The 27,956-nt window shown below is 38.6% G+C and overlaps 2 protein-coding genes and 1 non-coding gene across 6 annotated transcripts in view; 2 read left to right on the top strand and 1 right to left on the bottom strand.

The window, feature by feature from the left end:
* Positions 1-3,501: 3,501 nt before the first annotated feature.
* Positions 3,502-25,542, top strand: egfl7 (EGF like domain multiple 7). Of its 3 annotated transcripts, XM_062960424.1 has the most exons (10): positions 3,502-3,714; positions 4,863-4,924; positions 12,456-12,635; positions 14,681-14,803; positions 14,931-15,046; positions 15,874-15,966; positions 16,666-16,824; positions 22,687-22,757; positions 23,746-23,905; positions 25,302-25,542. In XM_062960424.1, the coding sequence occupies exons 3-10, from the start codon at positions 12,556-12,558 to the stop codon at positions 25,322-25,324; spliced, it is 825 nt and encodes a 274-aa protein (XP_062816494.1). In that variant the 5' UTR covers positions 3,502-3,714; positions 4,863-4,924; positions 12,456-12,555; the 3' UTR covers positions 25,325-25,542. The 3 variants fall into 3 exon arrangements, with proteins under 3 accessions (XP_062816494.1, XP_062816496.1, XP_062816495.1); XM_062960426.1 differs by lacking the exon at positions 22,687-22,757; XM_062960425.1 differs by lacking the exons at positions 3,502-3,714; positions 4,863-4,924 and adding an exon at positions 7,271-7,379.
* On the top strand, positions 17,705-17,793 carry mir126 (microRNA mir-126). Its single transcript, NR_129838.1, has one exon. It is a non-coding gene; the product is annotated as a microRNA mir-126 (primary transcript).
* Positions 25,185-27,956, bottom strand: part of agpat2 (1-acylglycerol-3-phosphate O-acyltransferase 2) — a 25,188-nt gene continuing 22,416 nt past the window's right edge. Inside the window, exons 6-7 of one of the 2 annotated variants that reach the window (XM_062960422.1) lie at positions 26,736-26,920; positions 25,185-26,555 (exon numbers count right to left, since the gene is read on the bottom strand). In XM_062960422.1, coding sequence (XP_062816492.1) covers positions 26,751-26,920 — 170 coding nt within the window. In that variant the 3' untranslated portion in view covers positions 25,185-26,555; positions 26,736-26,750. Of the gene's footprint in view, positions 26,921-27,956 lie in introns of both variants that reach the window. The other variant, XM_062960421.1, reaches the window with a different exon arrangement.

Below are 27,956 nucleotides of genomic sequence, written 5' to 3'. Positions count from 1 at the left end.
AAAATCAGCTGATGACCCAAAAGGCAGACTGTGCAAGGAAACCGACGAAACCATGGATCATATCCCCAGCTGCTGTAAGAAAATCGCACAGACAGACTACAAACAGAGGCACAACTATGTGGCCCAAATGATTCATTGGAACTTATGCCTCAAGTACCACCTCCCAGCAGCAAAGAACTGGTGGGATCACAAACCTGCAAAAGTATTGGAAAATGAGCACGCAAAGATACTGTGGGACTTCCGAATCCAGACTGACAAAGTTCTGGAACACAACACACCAGACATCACAGTTGTGGAGAAGAAAAAGGTTTGGATCATTGATGTTGCCATCCCAGGTGACAGTCGCATTGACGAAAAACAACAGGAAAAACTCAGCCGCTATCAGGACCTCAAGATTGAACTTCAAAGACTCTGGCAGAAACCAGTGCAGGTAGTCCCAGTGGTGATGGGCACATTGGGTGCCGTGCCAAAAGATCTCAGCCGGCATTTGGAAACAATAGACATTGACAAAATTACGATCTGCCAACTGCAAAAGGCCACCCTGCTGGGATCTGCACGCATCATCCGAAAATACATCACACAGTCCTAGACACTTGGGAAGTGTTCGACTTGTGGTTTTGTGAAACGAAATCCAGCATGTCTATCTTGTTTGCTGTGTCATAATAAAATAATAATAATAATAATAATAATAATAATAATAATAATAATAATAATAATAATAATATAAATCACTGAAACCAGCCGGCAACAGATCTGGACCAAACTTGGCACACAGACCCAACATGGCCAACTGTGCATACAGGCAGGGTTTGGGCATGATTGTCCTTGTCATATGGGAGTTGTAGTTCACCGACACCCACTGAAACCAGCTGGCAACGGATCTGGACCTAACTTGGCACACAGACCCAATATGGCCAACTTTGCATACAGGCAGAGTTTAGGGGTGATTGTCCTTGGCATATGGGAGTCGTAGTCCACCTACATCCACTGAAACCAGCTGGCGATGGATCTGGACCAAACTTGGCACACAGACCCAACATGGCCAACTGTGCATACAAGCAGGGTTTGGTGGTGACTGTCCTTGGCATATGGGAGTTGTAGTTCACCCGCACCCACTGAACCCAGCCGACGCTGGATCTAGACTAAACTTGGAGCACAGACAATGCCTTTTTCAAATAATCCGAGCACTGCTGGGTCCCCAAACTAGTATAAAATACTACCCTTTCCAGTCCAATTCCATTAACATCAATATATGGTATGAGTTTATTTGGGATCACCCTGAAAAGAAACCCAAAAATAAAAGAGATCCGTCAGCATTTGTTCCTTTCTTACAAAGCCCCTAACTTTCTAACTTCTGCAATTTTGCCATATTTTAATCCCAAAGTCAGCGAAAAGAGCCAGAGCCGGATTTCGTGGCGCCAACTTTGGGCACGTCTACACTGGAAATGTAATCAGGTTTGACGCTGCCCTGACTCATCGCAGTAGGATTTTGGGAGTTGTAGTTTGCCCAGAGATCGTGGAGGGCTGACTATATCTGCCAATGCAAACGACAAATCCCAACCCGATGGAAAAAAAATATCCTAGGATTGGAGTGGCATCGAATGGCTTTAATTGCACCGTAAAGATGTTTTCTATCTGCTACGCAATCCATTATGAGTTGAATGAAAGGGATAAAAAAAATTGAGGATTTAATTCAGTTACTCAGCCTCCTAAGAGACCAGGGGAAAAGTTATTTCCCTTACCTAAGCGGTTCTTCGTTTCTGCCGAAATGTTGCCATAACAGGAAGCACGTTTTTGTTTTTTTTAGATTAATAGGCATGTTTTCCATGCATTTGTATTAATGAGACAGACACTGGGTGCATCTAATCCAGGCATGGGCAAACTTTGGCCCTCCAGGTGTTTTGGACTTCAACTCCCACAATTCCTAACAGCCTACTGGCTGTTAGGAATTGTGGGAGTTGAAGTCCAAAACACCTGGAGGGCCAAAGTTTGCCCATGCCTGGTCTATACTGTTGAATGAATGCAATTGAATAGACGCCATACAATGGAGTCCTGGGAGTTGTAGCTCCCCAAGGCCTTATTTGCCCAAACTACAAATCCCTGGACTCTATAACCTTTGAGTCGTGGCAGCAAAAGAGGTATCAAACTAAACTGATGTGACATTTAAGGCACCCCTTCACTTCATGCCTTCCTGGGAATTGTAGTTTGCCTCTGTGTCGCCTTGCTCAACTTCAACTCCCAGGCCTTTGTCGACAGTAAAAAGTGGTACCAAACTGGATTAATTTGATATTGCAGGTGCATCGTGACCATGCCAAGGAATGGGTTGCTGTGATTTTCCAGGCTGTCTGGTCATATCCCAGAAGCATTCTCTCCTGACGTTTCGCCCACATCTTTGGCAGGCATCCTCAGAGGTTGTGAGGTCTGTTGGAAACTAGGCAAGTAGGGTTGATATACCTGTGGAATGATGTCCAGGTTGGGAGAAAGAACTCTTGTCTGTCGGAGGCAAGTGTGAATGTTGCAACTGATCACCTTGATTAGCCTTGCAGCTTTAAAGCCTGGCTGCTTCCCGCCCGGAATCCTGGGAATTGCTGTTTCCTTCTGTGTTGCCTTGCTAAACTTCAACTCCCAGGCTTATATTGATAGTAAAGATGGTATGAAACTGAATTCATTTTACATTGCAGGTGCATCTTAATCATGCCGAGGGGTCCTGGGAATTGTAGTTTGCCTGTGTTGCCTTGCTAAGCTTCAACTTCCAAGTTTCTATTGATAGTAAAAGTGGTATGAAACTGGATTTATTTTACTTTGCGTGTGCATCTTAACCATGCCAAGAAATCCTGGGAATTGTAGTTTGCCTGTCGCCTGGTCAAGCTTCAACTCCCAGGGTTGTTGTGTGTTTTCCAGGCTGAATGGCCATGTTCCAGAAGCATTCTCTCCTGACGTTTCACCCACATCTATGGCAGTCATCCTGAGAGGTTGTGAGGTATAACTCCCAGGTTTCTATTGATAGTAAAAATGGGATCAAACTAGATTAATTTTACATTGCGGGTGCATCTTAACCATGCCGGGGAATCCTGGGAATGATAGTTTGCCTGTGTCGCCTTGCTAAGCTTCAACTCCCAGGTTTCTGTCTATAGTAAAAGCGGTATCAAACTGCTTCAGTTTGATGGTGTAGATGAACTGTGGTTTCCCCCGGCAGACCAAATCTCAGATTTCCATTCTTTGAAACCTTGGAAATTCCAGCAGGATGAAACTGCGCTAAGAGCTCAGTGCAGACCCTCTCCAAATCCTTTTTCGTACAAACTCGGGCCCTGCAAATCTCTTTTTTCCCTTCCACGACGGTGACTTTTGGTGTTCAAAATCCCTTCCCCGATTTTGGGAAATGCACAAACACACACTCACAACTCCCTTATCAGTTTGCAACAGCCGCAAGGCTTCCTGTCCGCATTGTCTGTCCCGGTCCAGGAAGGAGGGCATAAAAAGCCGCCCTTCCACCTCTCCAAAGGGACTTCTTTTCGCCCCAGCATCCTCGCCAGGGAGAGAGACACCAAAGCCCAGCGCCCCCGAAAAGGAGGGGAAAGGAAGACCCTCCAGCCATGAAAGGCCAAAGAGAGGCAGCGCTGGTGGCTCATCCCACACATTGGAAGCCGGCGGAGGAATCCCATCATCCACCGGAGACGCAAACGGGTGCCAAGCCAACCATTATCCATTATCCAGGTACGGCATAAAGGATGGCCATATATATAATTTTTTGGTGGTCATTTGGAGCCTCGGCAACACATTTGGGAATGAGAATTCCGTATGACTTTAATTCGCGGAGAGCTGGCTCAAATGAACTTCGAACACGGAGAAAAATAAGGCAATAAGGAATGAAATGCATAGATATAGGATGGAATGACAACAAACAGTCCACTAGAAAGGGATCTAGGAGTCTTAATAGACCCCAACCTGAATGTGAGCCAAGAGTATGATGCGGCAGCAAAAAAGGCCAATGCAATTCTTAGCAGCATCCATTGGAGTATAGTGCCCAAATTGAGAGATGGTATAGTTCCACTCTATTCTGCTTTGGTCAGACCTGTGAAAAGATGCCTTTTTCTGGACATTCACTATACACACACATACCGTTTGTATTCTGTAATAATAATAATAATAATAATAATAATAATAATAATAATAATAATAATAATGACAATCAATACAAGCTACTGGGAGGTAGAGGTATAGTAGTAGGAATAATACAGTAGAGTCTCACTTATCCAAGCTAACCGGGCTGGCAGAACCTTAGATAAGTGAATATGTTGGATAATAAGGAGAGATTAAGGAAAAGCCTGTTAAACATCAAATTAGGTTATGATTTTACAAATTAAGCACCAAAACATCATGTTATACAACAAATTTGACAGAAAAAGTAGTTCAATATGCACTAATGTTATGTTGTAATTACTGTATTTACGAATTTAGCACCAAAATATCACAATATATTGAAAACATTGACTACAAAAATGCGTTGGATAATCCAGAGCATTGGATAAGTGAGTGTTGGATAAGTGAGACTCTACTGTACCATAAAGTGTTGCACATGGAAATATTGGTAGTAACAAGAAATTCTTGATAGGATTCACAGTTTGTCTGGTTATGCTGGTTTATGATGACAACTACTGTACAGTATATAATAAATGTTTCAATTTACGAATTTAGCACCAAAATATCATGATATATTGAAAACATTGATTACAAAAATGCCTTGGATAATCCAGAACCTTGGATAAGCCAGTCTTGGATAAGTGAGACTCTACTGTATATATATACACACATACACGTATTACCATGGGTTCTAAATTATGTGTTTTCCTTTGATTCCACAGTTGCAACTTGAAATGCAGTTTGAAAGTGTTCTACAGACAAATGACGCAGCAAAGTGGATCAGGTGAGTCCCCTTCTTCTATAGATCTCACAGGTCAAAAGAAGCATCCATAGCATCACTACCATCATCATCATCATCTCACTTTTCTCTCTTGATTGACACGCAAAGCATCTCGCATTTAAGACACAGCAAGCTAAAATTTACAACCTGTAAAGATTAACATGGAATTTAACCCGAAAGCCAGTGAAACACTTACGAGCTATAAGGAGATGGGCCACATCAATAGCTCAATTTGGGTTGAGCTATAACTCCCATCATCCCCTATTCGGCATGATGGGAGTGATAATCCTGGAATGTGGATCCTGGACGTTTCCACATTCCAGGATTATCACTCCCATCATGCCAAATAGGGGATGACGGGAGTTATAGCCTTGTGTTTTTATTCATACTGGAAGATAAATACTGTCCAATACCTCTTTGACTCCCAATGGCTGAATGTATGGGATCCTGGAAGTTGTAGTTTTCCAAGGCCTCATACTTTACCATAACTATAGTATATCTCTTTGACTCCCAATGGTTCAAGGCTATGGGATCCTGGAAGTTGTAGTTTTCCAGGGCCTAACTCATACTATACTATAACTATAGTATACCTCTTTGATACCTCTTTGATTCCCAATGGCTCAATGCTGTGGGATCCTGGAATTTGTAGTTTTCCAGGGCCTTACTCATATTATACTATAACTATAGAATACCTCTTTGACATCTCTTTGACTCCCAATGGCTCAATGCTATGTGATCCTGGAAATTGTAATTTTCCAAGGCCTAACTCATACTATATCATAACTATAGCATACCTCTTTGACTCCCAATGGCTCAATGCTATGGGATCCTGGAAGTTGTAGTTTTACAAGGTCTAACTCATATTATACCATTATAGTATACCTCTGACTCCCAATGGCTCAATGCTATGGGATCCTGGAATTTGTAGTTTTCCAAGGCCTAACTCATAGTATACTATAACTATAGCATACCTCTTTGACATATCTTTGACTCCCAATGGCTCAATGCTATGGGATCCTGGAAATTGTAGTTTTCCAAGGCCTAACTCATATTATACCATAACTATAGTATACCTCTTTGACTCCCAATGGCTCAATGCTATGGGATCCTGGAAGTTGTAGTTTTACAAGGTCTAACTCATATTATACCATTATAGTATACCTCTGACTCCCTATAGCTCAATGCTATGGGATCCTGGAATTTGTAGTTTTCCAGGGCCTAACTCATACTATACTATAACTATAGCATACCTCTTTGACATATATTTGACTCCCAAAGTCTCGATGCTATGGGATCCTGGAAGTTGTAGTTTTCCAAGGCCTAACTCATATTATACCATTATAGTATACCTCTTTGACTCCCAATGGCTCAAGGCTATGGGATCCTGGAAGTTATAGTTTTCCAAGGCCTAACTCATACTATATTATAACTATAAACTCAGTCCTGGCTTGATATTACTATTGAAATACAGCCGTTAAAAGCCAATGCAGACAAATGGAATGGAATGCAGTTTTATTGTTTTAGGTATGCCATTTTCATTCAAGGACAGTGAAGTTGGGTTTCATTTTAATTTGAATTTTAAGTATTTAAAGTATGATTTCTTTGCTATTTTGGTCAACCGCTTGAGAGTTCCAGTTAACTGAGAATCAGTGGGTTGCTGTGAGTTTTCCGGGCTGTATGACCATGTTCCAGAAGCATTCTGTCCTGACGTTTTGTCCACATCTTAAACCCCACTTGCCTAGTTTCCAACAGACCTCACAACCTCTGAGGATGCTTTCCATAGATGTGGGCAAAACATCAGGAGAGAATGTTTCTGAAACGTGGCTATACAGCCCGGAAAATTCACAACAACTCAGTGATTCCGGCCATGAAAACCTTCGACAACACATTGCAATGGCATTTTATATAATGGAATTTTACCATACCTTATAATGGCAGTTGAGCATACAAAGTGCCATTGGAGACCACATCCACTGCATATCCCAGCATCCACCAACCTGCAAGGGCACGATTAAAATGAATTGAAATGTATTTGTCTTCAGGGATTGTGGTCCTTAAAACTAACTTCCTTTTGAGAATGTTTGGTCCCAAAAAGCAACTTCTTTCCTCCCTCTTATCTTTGCCAAACGGTGCCCAATTTCTTCCCAAACTTGCCGAGAGCTGCCTCATTATTTCCTATAAGGCAAAGCCAGGAAATACAGAGAGATGTCGAGTTTTTAATTTGAGATATATATATATATATATATATATATATATATATATATATATATATATATATATATAAACATCTCTGGTTGTTATTATTAACCCCGGGAGGTTGAAAGGAAAGACAGATAGCAAAGAGGAAACGAGAGTTTTTGGTTCCTCTAGGAAGGTTTTCCTGTCTCTCTTTAGACTCTTTCCCTCCATCCAAGCCACCGGTTTTTGCTCCAAAACTGCATCCCTTTCGAGAGGAAAAGTGAGTAGAAATATTTGCCAAAAGGAAGGGGCTTTTAGCAGGAAAAATTAAGGATCTATTTGCAATTTAATTAAATCCAAAAGCTTAGATTCCAGGGAAAAAATTTTTGGGAAAGGAGCAAAATGTGTGCGCTTTTATGCAGCCCAAAAAAGCTCTTGTTTTGAGCGATTTTGCAATTAAAAACACATTAAAGGAGGCAAATTTTGGGCAGCAAAAAAGGAGAGGGTTTTTTTGTAAAATCTGCAGAGAAATTTAGAGAAATTTGTCCTGCAAATGGGCAAAAAACAAAGGGAAGGGAAATCTGTGTGTAAAAATGTGCGTAAAAGTCTGTGCGTAAAACAAAGACAGAGGAGAAAGGAAAGGGAGGGAAGGATTGGGTAATTTTTTATATACTCACTTATTGGATCCTGTTAAATGGAGGAAAACACTTTACGAGCTTGTTTTTAAATAAATATGGATATATTTGCAAATAAATAAACCCATCCATGTGCAGCCGAGATGGAAAAGCAATCTGATTAAAAGGAGAAAGATCTCCATCTGGTGGCTGCAAGAAAAGGTTCTCCATTGGGATTGTTTTGGGTTTGTTCCAAAACGTTGAGCAACTTTTTTGACTTCTTGAAAGACAATACAGGTGGAGCATCCCTTCTATTAGAATTCTAACATCCAAAATGGATGGTTGAGAGAGTGTGACCCCTTGGTTTTCTGCATGCACTGAATGGTTAAAAATATATGTACACAAAATGACCTCAGGTATTGTTAAAATCACTGGTTGCTGTGAGTTTTCCGGGCTGTCTGGCCATGTTTCGGAAGCATTCTCTCCTGACATTTCACCCACACCTATGGCAGGTATCCTCAAAGGTTGTGAGGTCTGTTCGAAACTAGGAAAGTGGAATGATGTCCTGGGTAGGAGAAAGAACTCTTGTCTTTTGGAGGCAAGTGTGAATGTTGCCACTGGCCAGCTCGATTAGCATTGAATGGCCTTGCAGCTTCAAAGCCTGGCTGCTTCCTGCCTGGGGGAATCTTTTGTTGGGAGGTGCTGATTGTTTCCTGTCTGGAATTCCCCTGTCTTCTGAGTGTTGTTCATTACAGTAGAGTCTCACTTATCCAGCACTCGCTTATCCAACGTTCTGGATTATCCAACACATTTTTGTAGTCAATGTTTTCAATATACAGTAGAGTCTCACTTATCCAACATTCGCTTATCCAACGTTCTGGATTATCCAACGCATTTTTGTAGTCAATGTTTTCAATATATCATGAAATTTTGGTGCTAAATTCATAAATACAGTAATTACTACATAGCATTACTGCGTATTGAACTACTTTTTCTGCCAAATTTGTTGTCTAACATGATGTTTTGGTGCTTCATTTGTAAAATCATAACCTAATTTGATATTTAATAGGCTTTTCCTTAATGCCTCCTTATTATCCAACATATTTGCTTATCCAACATTCTGCCGGCCCGTTTATGTTAGATAAGTGAGACTCTACTGTATCGTGATATTTTGGTGCTAAATTCGTAAATACAGGAATTACTACATAGCATTACTGTGTATTGAACTACTTTTTCTGTCAAATTTGTTGTTAAACATGATGTTTTGGTGCTTAATTTGTAAAATCATAACCTAATTTGATGTTTAATAGACTTCTTCTTAATCTCTCCTTATTATCCAACATATTCGCTTATCCAACGTTCTGCCGGCCCGTTTATGTTGGATAAGTGAGACTCTACTGTATTTACTGTCCTAAGGAAAGGAAAAAACCATGAAAATGGACAAAATCTGGCTGCCAGTATTTTAAAAAGCTCTAATATCAGGACAGTATATATATATATATATAAAAACACTCAGAAGACAGGGGAATTCCAGACAGGAAACAATCAGGGCCAGTTAACACTTTTGAAGCTGCAAGGCCATTCAATGCTAATGAAAGTGGCCAATGCTAATGCTAATGAAGGTGGCCAATTCTACAATGCAAATGCACCCAAGAGAAGTCTTTGGGTCTTGCAAAACTACAGCTCCAAGGATTTTATAGCATTAAGCCAAGTACAGTAGAGTCTCACTTATCCAACATAAACGGGCCGGCAGAACATTGGATAAGCGAATATGTTGGATAATAAGGAGGGATTAAGGAAAAGCCTATTAAACATCAAATTAGGTTATGATTTCACAAATTAAGCACCAAAACATCATGTTTAACAACAAATTTGACAGAAAAGGTAGCTCAATACGCAGTAATGCTATGTAGTAATTGCTGTATTTACGAATTTAGCACCAGAATATCATGATGTATTGAAAACACTGACTACAAAAATGCGTTGGATAATCCAAAACGTTGGATAAGAGAGACTCTACTGTAGTGTCAAACTGCTTTAATTCTACAATGTAGACACACTCCCATGTTGCTCACATAGCGATGTCCCCATTTTGGAAGGCATGTTTCCCATTATCCTAGCCATGTTTTCGCTTAGGGGACAACGCTGTTTGCTGGAATGTCGGAACAAGACGTCAGATTTAACCGCCGGAACGTCTTTATTTTCCCACAGAACAGAATTTCATTAATTGCCAGATACTTCCAAGGCATGGAAAGCATAAAAATTGTGGTGGGAACCAAATACGGTTCCAACAGCGGCATGGAGAGGAATGTCTAGCCAGCCTCTGCAAACCTTGAAATTCTGCATCCACGGATTCAGACATTGCTTGAAAATGTTTTCATTTATTTTAAAATGCTGAAAGGGAACATTGATTGTTGTTCTACCTTAGAAACTTTGTGTGGCTGACACAAATTATGAGATATTCATTGAGAAAGTATAGTAAAATGTGCTGCAGGGCAATGCCCCTCCCGCAAAAACAAAGTGTTTGTAGTTTAATAAACTTTCCCCATTTCTTATGATAGAATAAATTAGGAAATGACATTTACAACCCAGGAACAAAAATAGTGTTGCATAGTGTTATTAAGGATCATTTGAGCATCTAATATCCAAAAATGTTCTATATTTTGGATTTTAAAAACATGTTTTGGTATACTTTCCAAGATATCTTAGAGATGGAACACAAATCTGATCCCAAATTCACAGATGTTTTATAAACTACTTATAAACCTAACTTTTTAAAAAATTGTGTCAAAATGACTTGGGAACATACTGCAAGTTGCTTCTGATGTGAAAGAATTGACAGTCTACAGAGACGTTGCCCGGCTGTTACCATGAGATTTTCTAGCTGTTACCATGAGTTTTCTCTCATGGCCCCGTAAGCTAGAGCTGACAGATGAGAGCTCACCCCATCTTGCGGATTCAAACTGCCAATCTTCAGGTCAGCAGTTCAGCCGGCACAAGGGTTTAACCACTGCGCCACTGCAGCCCCTCTATAAACCTAACCTGAAAGTAATTCTATATACAATTTCATTATTTTAAACTGGGTTATTATTGAAGATGCTGGAAAATTTTCAGATTTGCTGATTGGTCAAATGGATGCGAATATTTGTTCTCCTTTTGAGTTGGGCATAAAGATCTCTTGACGCTAGAGAATCGTTCTCCAAAAATGTTTTAAGTATTGTGTTTTTTTTTGTTCCATTTGGGAATATAATGCCATTGATTGTTCTGAGAGATTTAAACAGAACACTTCACCTGCATGTTTGTTTAAAACACTTTTAAAAATCTCTCCTAGTTAATAAATAACTTTTATGGAGGTATGTGTTTTTTAATTTAAAAAATAATACTGCAAATAATTCATACCTCAATCTCTTTTTATTTTGTTTTTTAAAATCATGTCAGAAGCAAATTGAGGCAAGTCGCTTCTGGTGTGTGAGAATCGGCTGTATACAAAGACGTTGCCCAGGCATGGGAAGCTAGGGCTGACAGATGGGAGCTCACCCCATCTTGCAGATTCAAACTGCCAACCCTTAGGACAGCAGTTCAGCCAGCACAAGTGTTTAACCCATTGCGCCACTGGGGCCCCTTTTTATTTCATATTTATATTATATAATAATATATTCTGTCTTGATCGAGACCCAAAGTGACTATGTGTATGAAATCATTATTATTATTATCATCATCATCATCATCATCATCATCATCTTAACTTTTCTCTCTTGGTCGAGACCCAAAGTGGTTCAGCCTATGTGTATGAAATTTACTATTATTATTATTATTACTACTACTACTACTGCTACTACTATTATTATTATTTTACTTTTCTCTCTTGATCGAGACCCAAAGCAGTTTCGCCTATGTGTATGAAATTTACTATTATTATTACTATTACTTTTATTATTATTATTATTATTATTATTATTATTATTATTATTATTATTATTATTATTTTACTTTTCTATCTTGATCGAGACCCAAAGCAGTTTGGCCTATGTGTATGAAATTTACTATTATTAATATTATTATTATTATTATTAGTAGTAGTAGTAGTAGTAGTAGTAGTATTTTACTTTTCTCTCTTGATCAAAATCCAAAGCAGTTTGGTCTATGTATATGAAATTTATTATTATTATTATTATTATTATTATTATTATTATTATTATTATTATTATCATTTTATGACACAGCAAACAAGATAGACATGCTGGATTTCATATCACAAAATCACAAGTCGAACACTTCCCAAGTGTCTAGGACTATGTGATGTATTTTCGGATGATGCGTGCAGATCCCAGTAGGGTGGCCTTTTGCAGTTGGGCAGATCGTAATTTTGTCAATGTCTATTGTTTCCAAATGCCGGCTGAGATCTTTTGGCACGGCACCCAATTATCATCATCATCATCATCATCATCATCATCATCATATTTTTTATCGAGACCCAAAGCGGGTATCATTCTTCTTTATGCTTTTATAATAAATCCAGTTTTATTTCATCTTATTTCATCTGACTCACTTTGGGGAGAGAGGGTAGATTAAAAATAAACCATTATTATTATTATTATTATTATTATTATTATTATTATTATTATTATTATATTTTTGGTGAAAGACAGGTTGCAAATAAGGATTTAGTTAAGATAAAAACATACAGAACCTTTGCTCCTCCAGCAAATATATTCATTTCGCATTTTTCCTTCTGGCTCCAGGTTTGAGGCTTGAACAGCAAAAAGCACAAGTGTACCCCAAAACTTTGGACATTCCTTTTATGTGAAACCGGGAGAGAAAGGCACAGGAAAAGGACAGAAAATGAGAATTATCACCAGCTTCCTGGCAGGATATGTCCTAATTCTTATGGTGTCCGATGTGGACTGTTTCTCCAGATCAGGGTAGGTTTTTCCGCTTTTGCGTCCCTTCAAATGGAGTATTTTGGATCTAGGTGGGGTTTTTTTTTTTTTTTTTTGATACAGGTTGGAACCAGAAGTCCTTACAGAAAGATTTTGGATGATTTGGGGAATATGAGTTGGGTCTCCCTTATGTGAAATGCTCGTAATCGGGAAGGTTGGTGGGCAATGAGCATCATATTTCCGGATTTCCAATATCCGAAAGACTCCAAACAGCTTTGCAATGCAATGGTCCAATACTTGTGGTCAGTTTTCCTACTAGGTCATTAAGTATTGAATCTTAATCTGTATTGCATCAGTGGATTTTAACTGATATTTTAATTCTATGCATCTCATATGCCTTTTATAAGCATTTTATCTTTTCTTTTAATGATGCCATATCCTTGAGCCTCAGGGAGAGGCGGGTAATACATTCATTGTTGCTGAAGGCTTTCATGGCTGGAATCACTGGGTTGTGTGAGTTTTCCAGGCTGTATGAACACATTCCCGAAGCATTCTCTCCTGATGTTTCACCCACATCTATGTCAGACATCCCCAGAGGTTGTGAGTTCTGTTGGAAACTAGGCAAGTGAGGTTTATATATCTGTGGAACGTCCAGGGTGGGAGAAAGTACTCTTGTCTGCTTGAGGAAAGTGTGAATGTTGTCCCCAGGCAGGAAACAGCCAGGCTTTGAAGCTGCAAGACCATTCAATGCTAACCAAGGTAGCCAATTGCAACATTCACACTTGCCTCAAGCAGACAAGAGTTCTTTCTCCCACCCTGGATATTATTCCACAGATATATAAACTCCACTTACAGTAGAGTCTCACTTATCCAACAAAAACGGGCCGGCAGAATGTTGGATAAGCGAATATGTTGGATAATAAGGAGGGATTAAGGAAAAGCCTATTAAACATCAAATTAGGTTATGATTTTACAAATTAAGCACCAAAACATCATGTTCTACAACAAATTTGACAGAAAAAGTAGCTCAATGCTATGCAGTAATTACTGTATTTACAAATTTAGTACCAAAATATCACGATGTATTGAAAACATTGACTACAAAAATGCATTGGATAATCCAGAACGTTGGATAAGTGAGACTCTACTTGGTTTCCAACAGACTTCACAACCTCTGAGAATGTCTGCCATAGATGTGGGAGAAACGTCAGGAGAGAATGCTTCTGGAACATGGCCATACAGCCCGGAAAACTCACAGCAAACCAATACATTCATTATATCATCATCATCATCATCATTGACACAAAGACATAGTATGACACAGCAAATGAGATATATATACTGGATTTTGTATCACAAAATCACAAGTCAAACACTTCCCAAGTGTTTAGGACTGTGTGATTATTATTATTATTATTATTATTATTATTATTATTATTATTATTATTATTATTATTATTTTGACACAGCAAACAAGATAGATATGCTGGATTTCATATCACAAAATCACAAGTCGAACACTTCCCAAGTGTCTAGGACTGTGTGATGTATTTTCGGATGATGCGCGCAGATCCCAGCAGGGTGGCCTTTTGCAGTTGGCAGATCATGATTTTGTCAATGTCTATGGTTTCCAAATGCCGGCTGAGATCTTTTGGCACGGCACCCAGTGTGCCCATCACCTGCACTGGTTTCTGCCAGAGTCTTTGAAGTTCAATCTTGAGGTCCTGATAGCGGCTGAGTTATTATTATTATTATTGTGATTATTATTATTATTACTATTATTATTATTATTGTTATTTTGTGAACGTTTCATGCACAAATGTAACATAGTATATAGTACCTCCAGGCTTTGTGTACATGGGTGGTGTCTATACAGTAGACTCAATGCCAATTGACTCTGCTTTGACATCTGATTCTATGCTGCCATTTGTAGTTTGGCGCCCGCCTTCTTGGGAAGATAAGGCCCAAGACCTTGTGAAACTACAACTCCCAGGAGCCCTCTGCATGGAGCCAAGGTGGTTCAAGCAGTATCGAACTGCATTCATTCCTCCATTTGAATGCGCCCTAAGACTCCCTTTCTTCCGCAGGCGCAAAGCATGCTCCGTGGAGGTACGAAGCCGCACTACGTCTTACCTCACTTCCCACATCCAGCCAGTCTACCAGCCCTACCTCACTTTGTGCCAGGGGTACCGACTTTGCAGCAAGTACAGGTTATTTTTCTTCTGTTTCACCTCCAACCCTTAGGCTTCTAGAAATGGGAGGGAACTGTCCATTGTTTTGATTTATTTTTTAAAAAATTACATCCATGTCTGCCCTTGTTATTATTATTATTCCTAGGACGGCTTATAAGGTTTCTCAGCGGCCAGCGTATCGGAAAATCTCCCAGCCAATATACACCTGCTGCCCGAGATGGAAATGGGGAGTTGCATCCCATCGGCTTGGCTGCAATATTAGTAAGTCCCTTTTGATTTGTTGTCAAAGGCTTTCATGGCTGGAATCACTGGGTTACTGTGAGTTTTCCGGACTGTATGGCCATGTTCCAGAAGCATTCTCTCCTGATGTTTTGCCCACACCTATGGCAGGCATCCTCAGAAATTAGGCAATATGTATGCTTCGTGTGTCCCCTCCCAACACTTCCCAACAAAAGATTCCCCCATGCAGGAAGCAACTAGGCTTTTAACTAGGCCATTCAGTGCTAATCAAGGTGGCCAATAGCAACATTCACACTTGCCTCATCCAGACAAGAGTTCTTTCTCCCACCCTGGACATTATTCCACAGATATATAAACCCCACTCGCCTAGTTTCCAACACACCTCACAACCATTGAGGATGCCTGGCGTAGGTGTGGGCAAAACATCAGGAGAGAATGCTTCTGGAACATAACCATACCGCTCGAAAAACTCAAAGCAACCCACGTCCCTTTTGCTTTATTTACTTCGAGATCCGCACCCGTTTTCATGCATTCCAGCCCTCTTTGCAGCACTTTCAAGTTTTTTTCCCTCTTACCCTACTCTTAAGTCCCTACTCCAAACCTGTTCCAACGTCTCCTTATCCTTCTCAAATTGAAGTACTGTATCAAGGATTGAGCCCAAGGTTTCAGATATGGCATGACAAGACGAGAGAATATTATTATTATTATTATTATTATTATTATTATTATTATTATTATTATTATTTCTACTACTACTATTATTATCCCACTTTCCCCTTAATGAGACTCTGTGTTGTACACACATACACACACACAGGCCTTATAATTTGGTTCTTCTCTTTTAACAGTCTGCCATCCTCCGTGCCAAAATGGTGGGACATGTTCATTTCTAAATATGTGTTCCTGCACACCTGGATGGACTGGACGATTTTGCCAAACAGGTAAAACCCACCATAAGATTTGAATATAAAACAACAGGTTTCTGGGACCACTTTTCTGTCCTGGAGACTTTCATGGGTTGTTCAAAATGCCCCTTCCATGGCCAAAATGGACACAATAAATTATATAATTTATTGGGTTCTGTTTGTTGGAATCTTATAAAAACATATTAACATCCTTTCTATATTTTGGTAGAAATTTATACCAAAAGCCTGTACTGGTTTCTGCCAGAATCTTTGAAGTTCAATAATAATAATAATGATATTATTATTATTATTATTATTATTATTATTATTATTATTATTATTATTATATACTCCAATTGCTTCATTGTCATTGAATCTCTGAGGATGCCTTGCCATAGATGCAGGCAAAACGTCAGGACAGAATGCTATTGAAACATGGCCATACAGCTCAAAAAGCTCACAGCTCATATTTTCCCTTTTAAAGGTGAAGGATCTCTCTCTAGCTTTCAAGTTGGCAACCCTGCCTGGGCAATATATATATAATATATATAATTATACACGCCTATCTGTATTTTATAATGTGTTTTATGAATACTGATGTAAGTTAATAATAATTTTTTAACTAATTTTTATATACGTGTTTTTTGTAAGCCGCCCTGAGTCCCCTGTTGGGTGAGAAGGGCGGGATATAAATATTGTAATAAATAAATAAAATAAATAATATTTTGCCTTCAGATGTGGACGAATGCGCTGGCGGGACCCATGGCTGCAGCCAGGTTTGCCTCAATGTTGCCGGAAGCCACCGCTGTGGATGCCACCGAGGGTACGAGCTTCAGATGGATGGCAAGAGCTGCAAAGCTTTCCCCACAGATGCCCCTCCTGCCTCCAGTCCGGGTAAGACCCGCCTTAATATTGCGCACTGAGAGCAGCATGATTCCACTTTCAATGTCATGTGGAACCTGGAACATTTTGGGGTGGATTGCTCTCTTGTGCACTAAACTACAAATCCTCAGCCGCAGCTGACGCAGAATGACGGAGCTAACCGGCCTTCGGGTTGTCTCTTTTGAAGTTTTTCAGTGCATCTACATCATAGAATGAATGCAGATGCAATCAGTGAGGTTGTAGTTCCACCAAATTGGTGTCTCGGCCAAAGAGTGCTGAACTACAACTCCCAGGATCCAGCAGCATGGAGCCGTGGCAGTTCAAACAGCATTCATTCTGCAGTTTAGGTTCATCTTTGGATAGCACCCCATTGTTTAATGCTATGGGATCCTGGGAGTTGTAGTTTGGCACCTTTTGGCCAAGGCGGCTCAGGACTTGCCAGAACTACCACTCCAAGGGACACAATAACATGATGCAACATGATGCAACACAACACAGTGCAATACAAGCTAATTGTATTGTTTTAATCTATTTCTATAAACAGCTCCGAGCCAAACTGGGAGTAGCGGTATGCAAGTCTAATAAATAAATAAAATAAAATAAACGTGATTTTTGTTCCTGGGTTGTAAATGTAATTTCCCAATTAGTTCTATCATAAAAACATGGAAAAAATTTATTAAACTACACAAACTTTATTTCTGTGTGAGAAACATCCCTGCAGCACATTTTTCTCTAGTTTTTCAATGAGTATCTATCTCATCAAGTCTGAACTGATCCAGCCTGGTTTTTGACACACACAAACAGTTTCCAGAGTAGAACAACTCCTTTCAAAGTGAGTCTACCCTATTATGTCACCTGCCTTTCGACACCCAGATGGGGATGGACCCACTGCCGCTCCCCGCGGTCCATTATTACTTTTGGTACGCGCTGTGCCACTTCAAACTCGTACCGTGAGTAATAATGCGCTGAGGGACAGCACCCGCTGCAAACGCCGTCCCCACGAATGGGTAAGTATGCCAAACCAACAACAACAACAAACCAAACCCATTTGCCATCAATCCTGAGTTGTTGCTAGGTTCGAATTCTATGCTTTTCCAGCCCCATTTTTATTATTGTGGCTTTTCCCGGCACGGAACACCTATTTTTCGGCACACAAAGTCTGCATTTCCGTCAATGTTGCTAAAAAAGTCCCGCTAGGCAAGAGGATGAGGAGACTGGAGGGTGCAAAAAAAGAGGAGATAGGGTTGTTGTGTGTCTTTCGGGCTGTGTGGCCATGTTCCAGAAGCATTCTCTCCTGACGTTTCGCCCACATCTATGGCAGGCAACTTCTGAGGATGCCTGCCATAGATGTGGGCGAAACGTCAGGAGAGAATGCTTCTGGAACATGGCCACACAGCCCAAAAGACACACAACAACCCTGTGATCCTGGCCATGAAAGCCTTCGACAACACAAAGAGGAGATAATAAATAAGGAATAAAGGAAATATAGGGGCCTTAAATCTCATATCAGGAGAGGAGGGTAATAACTATAGTGGACTATTGTTATTATAAATATGGGATAAAAATAAAAGAAAATACAGTAGAGTCTCACTTATCCAAGACTCGCTTATCCAAGGTTATGGATTATACAATGCATTTTGTAATCAATGGTTTCAATACATCGTGATATTTTGGTGCTAAATTCGTAAATACAGTAATTACTACATAGCATTACTGCGTATTGAACTACTTTTTCTGCCAAATTTGTTGTATAACATGATGTTTGGTGCTTAATTTGCAAAATCATAACCTAATTTGATGTTTAATAGGCTTTCCCTTAATGCCTCCTTATTATCCAACATATTCGCTTATCCAACATTCTGCCGGCCCGTTTATGTTGGATAAGTGAGACTCTACGTATAATTATTATAATTGTATATTAATATTAAATGCAATATTACTAATAATATTGCAATATAGTCGCATAATATAATATAGTGTATGTATATATACTTGTAAACCGTAATATTATAATTATAATAGTATAATTATAATAATTATGCTATTATAATTGTATATTTATATTACATGCAATATTACTAATAATATTGCAATACAGTCGCATAATATAATGTAATGTATGTATATATACTTGTAAACCGTATTATAATTATAATAGTATAATTATTATAATTATTATAATTATACTATTATAATTGTATATTTATATTACATGCAATATTACTAATAATACTGCAATATAGTCGCATAATATAATATAATGTATGTATATATACTTGTAAACCGTATTATTATAATAGTATAATTATAATAATTATACTATTATAATTGCATATATATATTACATGCAATATTACTAATAATATTGCAATATACTGTAATCGCATAATATAGTGAATGCATATATACTTGTAAACCGTATTATTATAATTATAATAGTATAATTATAATAATTATACTATTATAATTGCATATATATATTACATGCAATATTACTAATAATATTGCAATATACAGTAGAGTCTCACTAATCCAAGCCTCGCTTATCCAAGCCTCTGGATAATCCAAGCCATTTTTGTAGTCAATGTTTTCAATATATTGTGATATTTTGGTGCTAAATTCGTAAATACAGTAATTACAACATAACATTACTGCCCATTGAACTACTTTTTCTGTCAAATGTGTTGTATAACATGAAGTTTTGGTGCTTAATTTGTAAAATCATAACCTAATTTGATGTTTTCCTTAATCCCTCCTTATTATCCAAGATATTCGCTTATCCAAGCTTCTGCCGGCCCGTTTAGCTTGGATAAGTGAGACTCTACTGTAGTCGCATAATATAGTGTATGTATATATACTTGTAAACCGTATTATTATAATTATAATAGTATAATTATAATAATTATACTATTATAATTGTATATTTATATTACATGCAAAATTACTAATTGCACTAATTGTCTCACTGCACACATTGCATAATAAATACATTTAAAAGTGATGAAATAAAAGGAAATCACAACCCAAAAGCATTGCTTTTAAACTTTTTTCCTCACACTGTGAGGCCTACCTCACAGAGAAGCCTCCTCACGCCGACTGAGTTCTCTCACTGAGGTAAACTGACACAACAGGCTTCGGCCTAGTCACTCTCCTCAAGGCGAGGCTGGCTTTGGCCTACTCACTTGATTCACACTTTTGTAATAAAAAAATACCCAATTAATATTTAATATTTCTGTCACTAGCTTGGGTAACAGGCATTGCCTGGGTTATTTGAAAAAGTCAATCTTTTAATTGTACTAAATGCATAAGGTTGTGGAATTTTCCCCAAACCTCTCTAGTATATTCAGTTGCTGATCAATTCCTCTGTCTGCTGTGTGCCATAGAAAGGAATAGGAAATGGTTAAGGGAGAGGCAGTGGGCGGGATTATGCAAATTCCACACCAATGGAGAGAGTCAGGAACACTGGGATGTCTGTGGTAGAGGAAAAACAGAAAATCTAGGATGACTTTTGTGTGAAAGTGGGAAACTTTTGTGTGGTGGGAAGGATGGAGGACACTGGCAATGCTCTTGGACATGTTTACGGTGCTCACTATAACCTGCAATGTCATTATTATTATTATTATTATTATTATTATTATTATTATTACTACTAGCTGTGCCCGGCCACGCGTTGCTGTGGCGAAGTATGGTGGTATGGGAAATAAAGTACTGAGGAATTGGTGGCAGTTAAGGTAAATGGTAAAGCAGTACCTATTCATCTACCCACACTCTGGGGGTTGGTGCTCATCTCCATTTCTAAGCCAAAGAGCCGGCGTTGTCCGTAGACTCCTCCAAGGTCATGTGGGATGACTGCATGGAGCGCCGTTATCTTCCCACTGGAGCGGTACCTATTCATCTACTCTCATTTGCATGTTTTCAAACTTCTGGGTTGGCAGAAGCTGGGGCTAACAGTAGGGGCTCTCTCCGCTCCCCCAATTCAAACCTTTCGGTCCAGAAGTTCAGCAGCTCAGCGCTTTAACACACTGCGCCATCAGGGGATATTATTTCCTAAAGGTTGTGAATATACAATATTTCTGATTATTTTGTCTGTTGGAGGCAAGTATGAATGCTGCAATTAGGAGAAATGATTAGGATGTAATGGCCTTGCATCTTTAAAGCCTAGCTGTTTCCTTCCTGACTGAATTTTTTGTTGGGAGGTGTTAGCTGGCCCTGATTGTTTCCTGTATGGAATTCCCTTGTTTTCAGAGTGGTGTTCTTTGCGATATTAATTAGATAATCTGTGGAAGAGGCCTAAGTGAAGCCTAAGTCTGCCTGTCCCCTGGGGTGAGTCAGTTGCTAGGAGACCAAGTGGGAGGAGCTTAGCCTTCTAACTGGAAGCAATTGGATAAAAAACAATTATTCCTCTCCCTCTAATTAGGACTTTATTTTTCTTTTCTTTTTGTGGTATCAACCTAGAGGCGTGGATGATGGGTTGTGTTGTCAAATTTCGAGGTTGGGGGGCCTGTAGTTTCGTTGTTTTGTCCGCTGCCCTGATGCCATCACTCTTTTACATATATAGATTATATTCTGATCCCTTTCTCACCCAGAGTTTTAATTTTTAATCTAGTTTTGAAATGTAGTGTTCATGTTCTTGTTATATTGCTGTTTCGATCTTATGTTGTACTGTTTATTTTATGTAATGTATTATTTAATTGTATTATGTTATGGTTATATTGTATTGTCTTGGGCATGGCCCCATGTAAGCCGCTCCGAGTCCCCATTGGGGAGATGGTGGCGGGGTATAAATAAATTTTTATTATTATTATTATTATTATTATTATTATTATTATTTATCCCAAAGGAAACTCAAAGCTTCTATTATTATTATTATTATTATTATACAGTCCTAGACACCTGGGAAGTGTTCGAGTTGGGATTTTGTGATACAAAATCCAGCATACATATCTCGTTTGCTGTGTCATACTATGTCTTTGTGTCAATAATAATAATAATAATAATAATAATAATAATAATAATAATAATAATAATAATAATATACAACACACAGTCCTAGACACTTGGGAAGTGTTTGAGTTGTGATTTTGTGATACGAAATCCAGCATATAGATCTTGTTTGCTGTGTCATACTATGTCTGTGTGTCAATAATAATAATAATAATAATAATAATAATAATATAGTAATAATAATAATAATAATATACAACACACCGTCCTAAACGCTTGGGAAATGTTTCGACTTGTGATTTTGTGATACGGAATCCAGCATATAGATCTCATTTGCTGTGTCATACTATGTCTTTGTTTCAATAATAATAATGATATAGTAATAATAAAATAATAATAATATACAACACACAGTCCTAGACACTTGACTTGTGATTTTGTGATACGAAATCCAGCATATAGATCTTGTTTGCTGTGTCATAAAATAATAATAATAATAATAATAATAATAATAATAATATAGTAATAATAAAAATAATAATAATGTACAACACACGATACTAAATGCTTGGGAAATGTTTGACTTGTGATTTTGTGATACGAAATCCAGCATATAGATCTCATTTGCTGTGTCATACTATGTCTTTGTGTCAAGAATACTAATACTAATACTAATAATAATGATGATCATGATAATAATAATAATAATAATATAACAGCCATTAGATTTTGTTCAATGGCATCGCCAAAGGAGGTGCAAAACCAAAATATCGGATCACTACCAATCCCCACTCTCCATCATTTTGTGATGATAGCTTCATTCTATTTTAATTGTTTGTACTGCAGGTTTTATTGTGAGATATAGATAATAATAATAATAATAATAATAATAATAATAATAATAATATTTTTTGCTATACATTTGCTCAGTTGAAAACTCCAACCCGATGTTGCAAGAGGATGTGAAGGAGCTCAAAACAAGGATGGCAGCTTTGGAAGAAGTGAGTAGATATCCCAGGGGAGTGGAAAAAAAGGGGGGGATGCCGTGTCAAATACATAGTGAAAGTGGAGTCAAACTGCATTAATTATACAGTGTAGACTGTAGTGGCACCTTCGGTTGTTAGACCAAATGAGGTTAAGAAATGGGAAAACAGCACCACTTGATGTCATTTGAAGATAACGATTGTGAACCCATCCCAAAATGCAGAATAATAAACATTATTATTATTATTATTATTGACACAACGACGTTGTATGACACAGCAAACAAGATAGATATGCTGGATTTCGTTTCACAAAATCACAAGTCGAACACTTCCCAAGCGTCTAGGACTGCGTGATGTATTTTCGGTTGATGCACGCAGATCCCAGTAAGGTGGCCTTTTGCAGTTGGCAGATCGTAATTTTGTCAATGCCTATTGTTTCCAAATGCCGGCTGAGATCTTTTGGCACGGCACCCAGTGTGCCCATCACCACCGGGACCACCTGCACTGGTTTCTGCCAGTCTTTGAAGTTCAATCTTGAGGTCCTGATAGCGGCTGAGTTTTTCCTGTTGTTTTTCTTCAATGCGACTGTCACCTGGGATGGCAACATCAATGATCCAAACCTTGTTCTTTTCCACAACTGTGATGTCTGGTATGTTGTGTTCCAGAACTTTGTCAGTCTGGATTCGGAAGTCCCACAGTATCTTTGCGTGCTCATTTTCCAAGACTTTTGCAGGTTTGTGATCCCACCAGTTCTTAACTGCAGGGAGGTGATACTTGAGGCATAGGTTCCAATGAATCAGGCCACAGAGTTGTGCCTCTGTTTGTAGTCTGTCTGTGCAATTTTCTTACAGCAGCTGAGGATATGATCAATGGTTTCATCGGTTTCCTTGCACAGTCTGCACTTTGGGTCATCAGCTGATTTTTCGATTATTATTATTATTGTTATTATTATTATGGATTCAGGAATGGAAGGAATATTATATGCAACTTCTTCCCTCGGTAGAAATTCCAGCAGGCGATGGCTCCGTTCCTCAAAGTGGATCTGCCGGAAGGAACGACCCAAATGGACCCACTGGGATTGCTAATCCACTCTTTGCAGCAGCTGGAAAGGATCGATTCGCTCAGCGAACAAATCTCCTTCCTGGAGGAACGGCTGGAGACGTGTAAGGAGCCAGAGCTAGATGTCTAATGTCTCTTTTTGAGGTTCAGAGAGCGTGACTTTGCCTAAGGTCACCCAATAGCAGAGGGTCTCACTAATCCAAGCTTCTGGATTATCCAAGCCATTTTTGTAGTCAATGTTTTCAATATATCGTGATATTTTGGTGCTAAATTCGTAAATACAGTAATTCCAACATAACATTACTGCTTATTGAATTACTTTTTCTGTCAAATTTCTTGTATAACATGATGTTTTGATGCTTAATTTGTAAAATCATCACCTAATTTGATGTTTAATAGGCTTCTCCTTAATGCCTTCTTATTATCCAACATATTCACTTATCCAACATTCTGCTGGCCCGTTTAGCTTGGATAAGTGAGACTCTACTGTATATGGTATATTTATTATTTTTCTCTATTATTATTGGTATTGTTACATTTATTATTTTACTCTATTAACTATTATTATTACATTTATTATTTTACTCCATTATGTTGTTACTTTTGCATTTATTTTACTCTGTTTTTATTATTATGAATACATTTATTATTTTACTCTATTTATTATTACCAAATTAAGCACCAAAACATCATGTTACACAACAAATTTGACAGAAAAAGTAGTTCAATACGCAGAAATGTTATGTTGTAATTACTGTATTTACGAATTTAGCACCAAAATATCATGATATATTGAAAACATTGACCACAAAAATGGCTTGGATAATCCAGAGGCTTGGATAAGTGAGGCTTGGATGAGACTCTACTGTACATTTATTATTTTACTGCATTTATTATTATAATTATTACATTTATTATTTCACTCTGATTATTAAAAGGATACATAAGCACATTTACATTGAAGAAGATGAGAATAATGATTTAATCAGAGTTGAACAGTCATATCTTAAATTACAGTTTGATGTAAAGATTCAAAAACATTTAAACTACTGATGCCCCAATTAATGTAATTTCATTGGTATCTCGGCTTATACTGGAGTCAATGTTTTCCCAGTTTTTTTGTGTTAAAATTAGGTGCCTCGGCTTATATTCAGGTCGGCTTATACTCAAGTATATATGGTATATTTATTATTTTTCTCTATTATTATTGGTATTATTACATTTATTATTTTACTCTATTATTATTGTTACTTTTACATTTATTTTACTCTATTATTATTATTATTTATTGTACTGCATTTATTATTATTATTATTATTATTACTACATTTATTATTTCACTCTATTATTATTAAAAGGATACATAAGCACATTTACATTGAAGAAGATGAAAATAATGATTTAATCAGAGTTGAACAGTCATATCTTATATTACAGTTTGTAGGGCGGGATATAAATGTCATAAATAAATAAATCTTGGCATCTTTTCTTCCCTTTCAGGTTCCTGCAAGAACGAACGCTGATGTCGTAAAATATATAAGAAAAGGAAATTCACCGATTGATTCTTTCTCTTCTGATTTGGAGTTTTTGCAACTCGGCCTCCCAATCGGACGGCAGCGGAGATGGCAAACCGGAGTCAAAGGTTTTCAAGGGAAGAAAAAAAGTGAGAGCCTTCTGGCGCAAGAAAACACACCAAGACCAAGGTTTCCTCCTTAAATAAATCTGCTTTATAAAAATCAAACCCACTCACACATTTCTGGACACAAACCCCGACGTATTTCGGAACAAAAGGCACTTCTTCGGCACGTTTCTGTGCGTTTAAACCCTCGCCTAGAGTCAAAAACAAAATCCTAAAGAGCCCTAAAAAGAATCGAAGTTACAGTTTGGTCCGGTTCAAAGGGGGAAAACTTGCCAAAATGAACAAAATACAAAGCTCTGGCATTTTTAAATCCCTGAAATAATGCAAAAAAAAAAGGGGTTCGTTCCAAATCCTAAGTGCCAAAATAAATATAGTTTTATTTGCCATTTTCGATGGGCAAGAAATGCTCATAAACACCCCTAAATGTGTCCTTTCTCTTCTAGAAATGATAAATAACAAATGGTTCCCTTTTTTGGATAATAATGATCCCCACTTTTTCCTTGAATTCTAGGCATTGCAACTTATCCCAAAAAAAAAGTTTTGAACAAATATTACAATTGAGGCATCGGATACCAAAGAAAGATGCCCGTTTTAAACTTAATCTTCCCCTTTACAACCTTTTATATCCCAAAAAAATCCACAATCATTGATCCCGGTATTGCCATAAAGCCAACTCCAAATTTTCCTGCCAATGTACAACCGCAAACCGTGTCTGAAACTATTAATAAAGATGCCCAAAATACAAATCCTGAGTCTTCAGACACAAAATAAGACCCATTTCATTTTTGAGACCCAATCTGTGAATGTCACGGTTAGAAATACGTCCCGATTCAATTGGAAAATAATACATCCCAGTGATAAAAACCCTCCAGAATGTGACAAGTAAAGGTCCCAATCCAGTCCAAAAAAAAAAAGTAGATCGAAGACTCGTATAAACAGTGCAAATCAGGAATTTGGAGAGACCGGAGACTCGATCTTCTTCCATGTTTAGTATCCGGAGTGGGAACGTTTGTCTCGGTCTGGAAACCCTGGCAGTGCTTTCATTCCACAAAATAACAAAAGCCCGGAGAAGCTATATCAAGAGTCACGGCAGCCTCCCTCTTTGGTATTATTTGCTGGAAAAATAAAGGTGAAGACAGGGATTATTTCGTGGGAGAATGGAAACGGAGAACCCCGATTTGGGGTTTTCGGCCCCTTTCTTTCCCCTCCGTGACCTCATTAAACAAGTTTTTGGCCACGGATGGGAGACAGAGAGGGAAAACGAAAGGTCCTTTCAACTGTGGGAGGGTTGCCACCTTTCGTGGTCCGCGTCACTGGGGAACCCGGGGCGGCGCTCCTCCGTTGGCTTCGCCGGGCCGTCCGGACAGCCGGAACAACGTCTCCCGCATGGTGTCGTAGCACTGGCTAGTGAGATCGTCCACGTCGGAGGGGCCCAGGCCTTTGGTGGGAATGGCCGGCAGGACCTCCACCCGGATTTTGCCTGGAGGAAGAGAAGGACCCCCCATTAATATTTGAGGACGACTCTCAAAAGCAGGGCAGCTTTGGGTTGTAGTGTGTTTTCCGGGCTGAATAATAATAATAATAATAACAATAACCTGCTTTGATTGAAGTCAAAAATCAGAAACTCCTCAAAGCACAGCAGACAAAAAAACCAGTACAAGAAAACTGCACTACTAACTAGAGCTGACAGCTGGCACAACAAAACATTGCATGGAAAGTTCCTTGACACAATTGAAGGAAAAGCTGAAGTCAAAAATCAGAAACTCCTCAAAGCACAGCAGACAAAAAAAACCAGTATAAGAAAACCGCACTACAAACTAGAGCTGACAGCTGGCACAACAAAACACTGCATGGAAAGTTCCTTGACAAAATTGAAGGAAAAGCTGAAGTCAAAAATCAGAAACTCCTCAAAGCACAGCAGACAAAAAAAACCAGTATAAGAAAATCACACTACAAACTAGAGCTGACAGCTGGCACAACAAAACATTGCATGGAAAGTTCCTTGACAAAATTGAAGGAAAATCTGATAAGGAGAAGACCTGGCTCTGGCTCACGAATGGGACCCTGAAGAAGGAGACAGAAGGCCTGATCCCTGCAGCCCAGGAGCAAGACATCAGGACAAAGGCAGTTAAGGCCAAGATCGAAAAATCAGCTGATGACCCAAAATGCAGACTATGCAAGGAAACCGATGAAACCATTGATCATATCCTCAGCTGCTGTCAGAAAATTGCACAGACAGACTACAAACAGAGGCACAACCACGTGGCCCAAATGATTTATTGGAACCTATGCCTCAAGGACCACCTGCCAGCAGCAAAGAACTGGTGGGATCACAAACCTGCAAAAGTCTTGGAAAATGAGCACGCAAAGATACTGTAGGACTTCCGAATCCAGACTGACAAAGTTCTGGAACACAACACACCAGACATCACAGTTGTGGAAAAGAAAAAGGTTTGGATCATTGATGTTGCCATCCCAGGTGACAGTCGCATTGACGAAAAACAACAGGAAAAACT

The sequence above is a fragment of the Anolis carolinensis genome, unplaced genomic scaffold, assembly GCF_035594765.1.
Source record: "Anolis carolinensis isolate JA03-04 unplaced genomic scaffold, rAnoCar3.1.pri scaffold_7, whole genome shotgun sequence".
In the NCBI taxonomy this organism is placed as follows: Eukaryota; Metazoa; Chordata; class Lepidosauria; order Squamata; family Dactyloidae; genus Anolis; species Anolis carolinensis.
The sequence above is the reverse complement of the archived record's forward strand: the minus strand, read 5'-3'. Positions and strand labels throughout refer to the sequence as shown.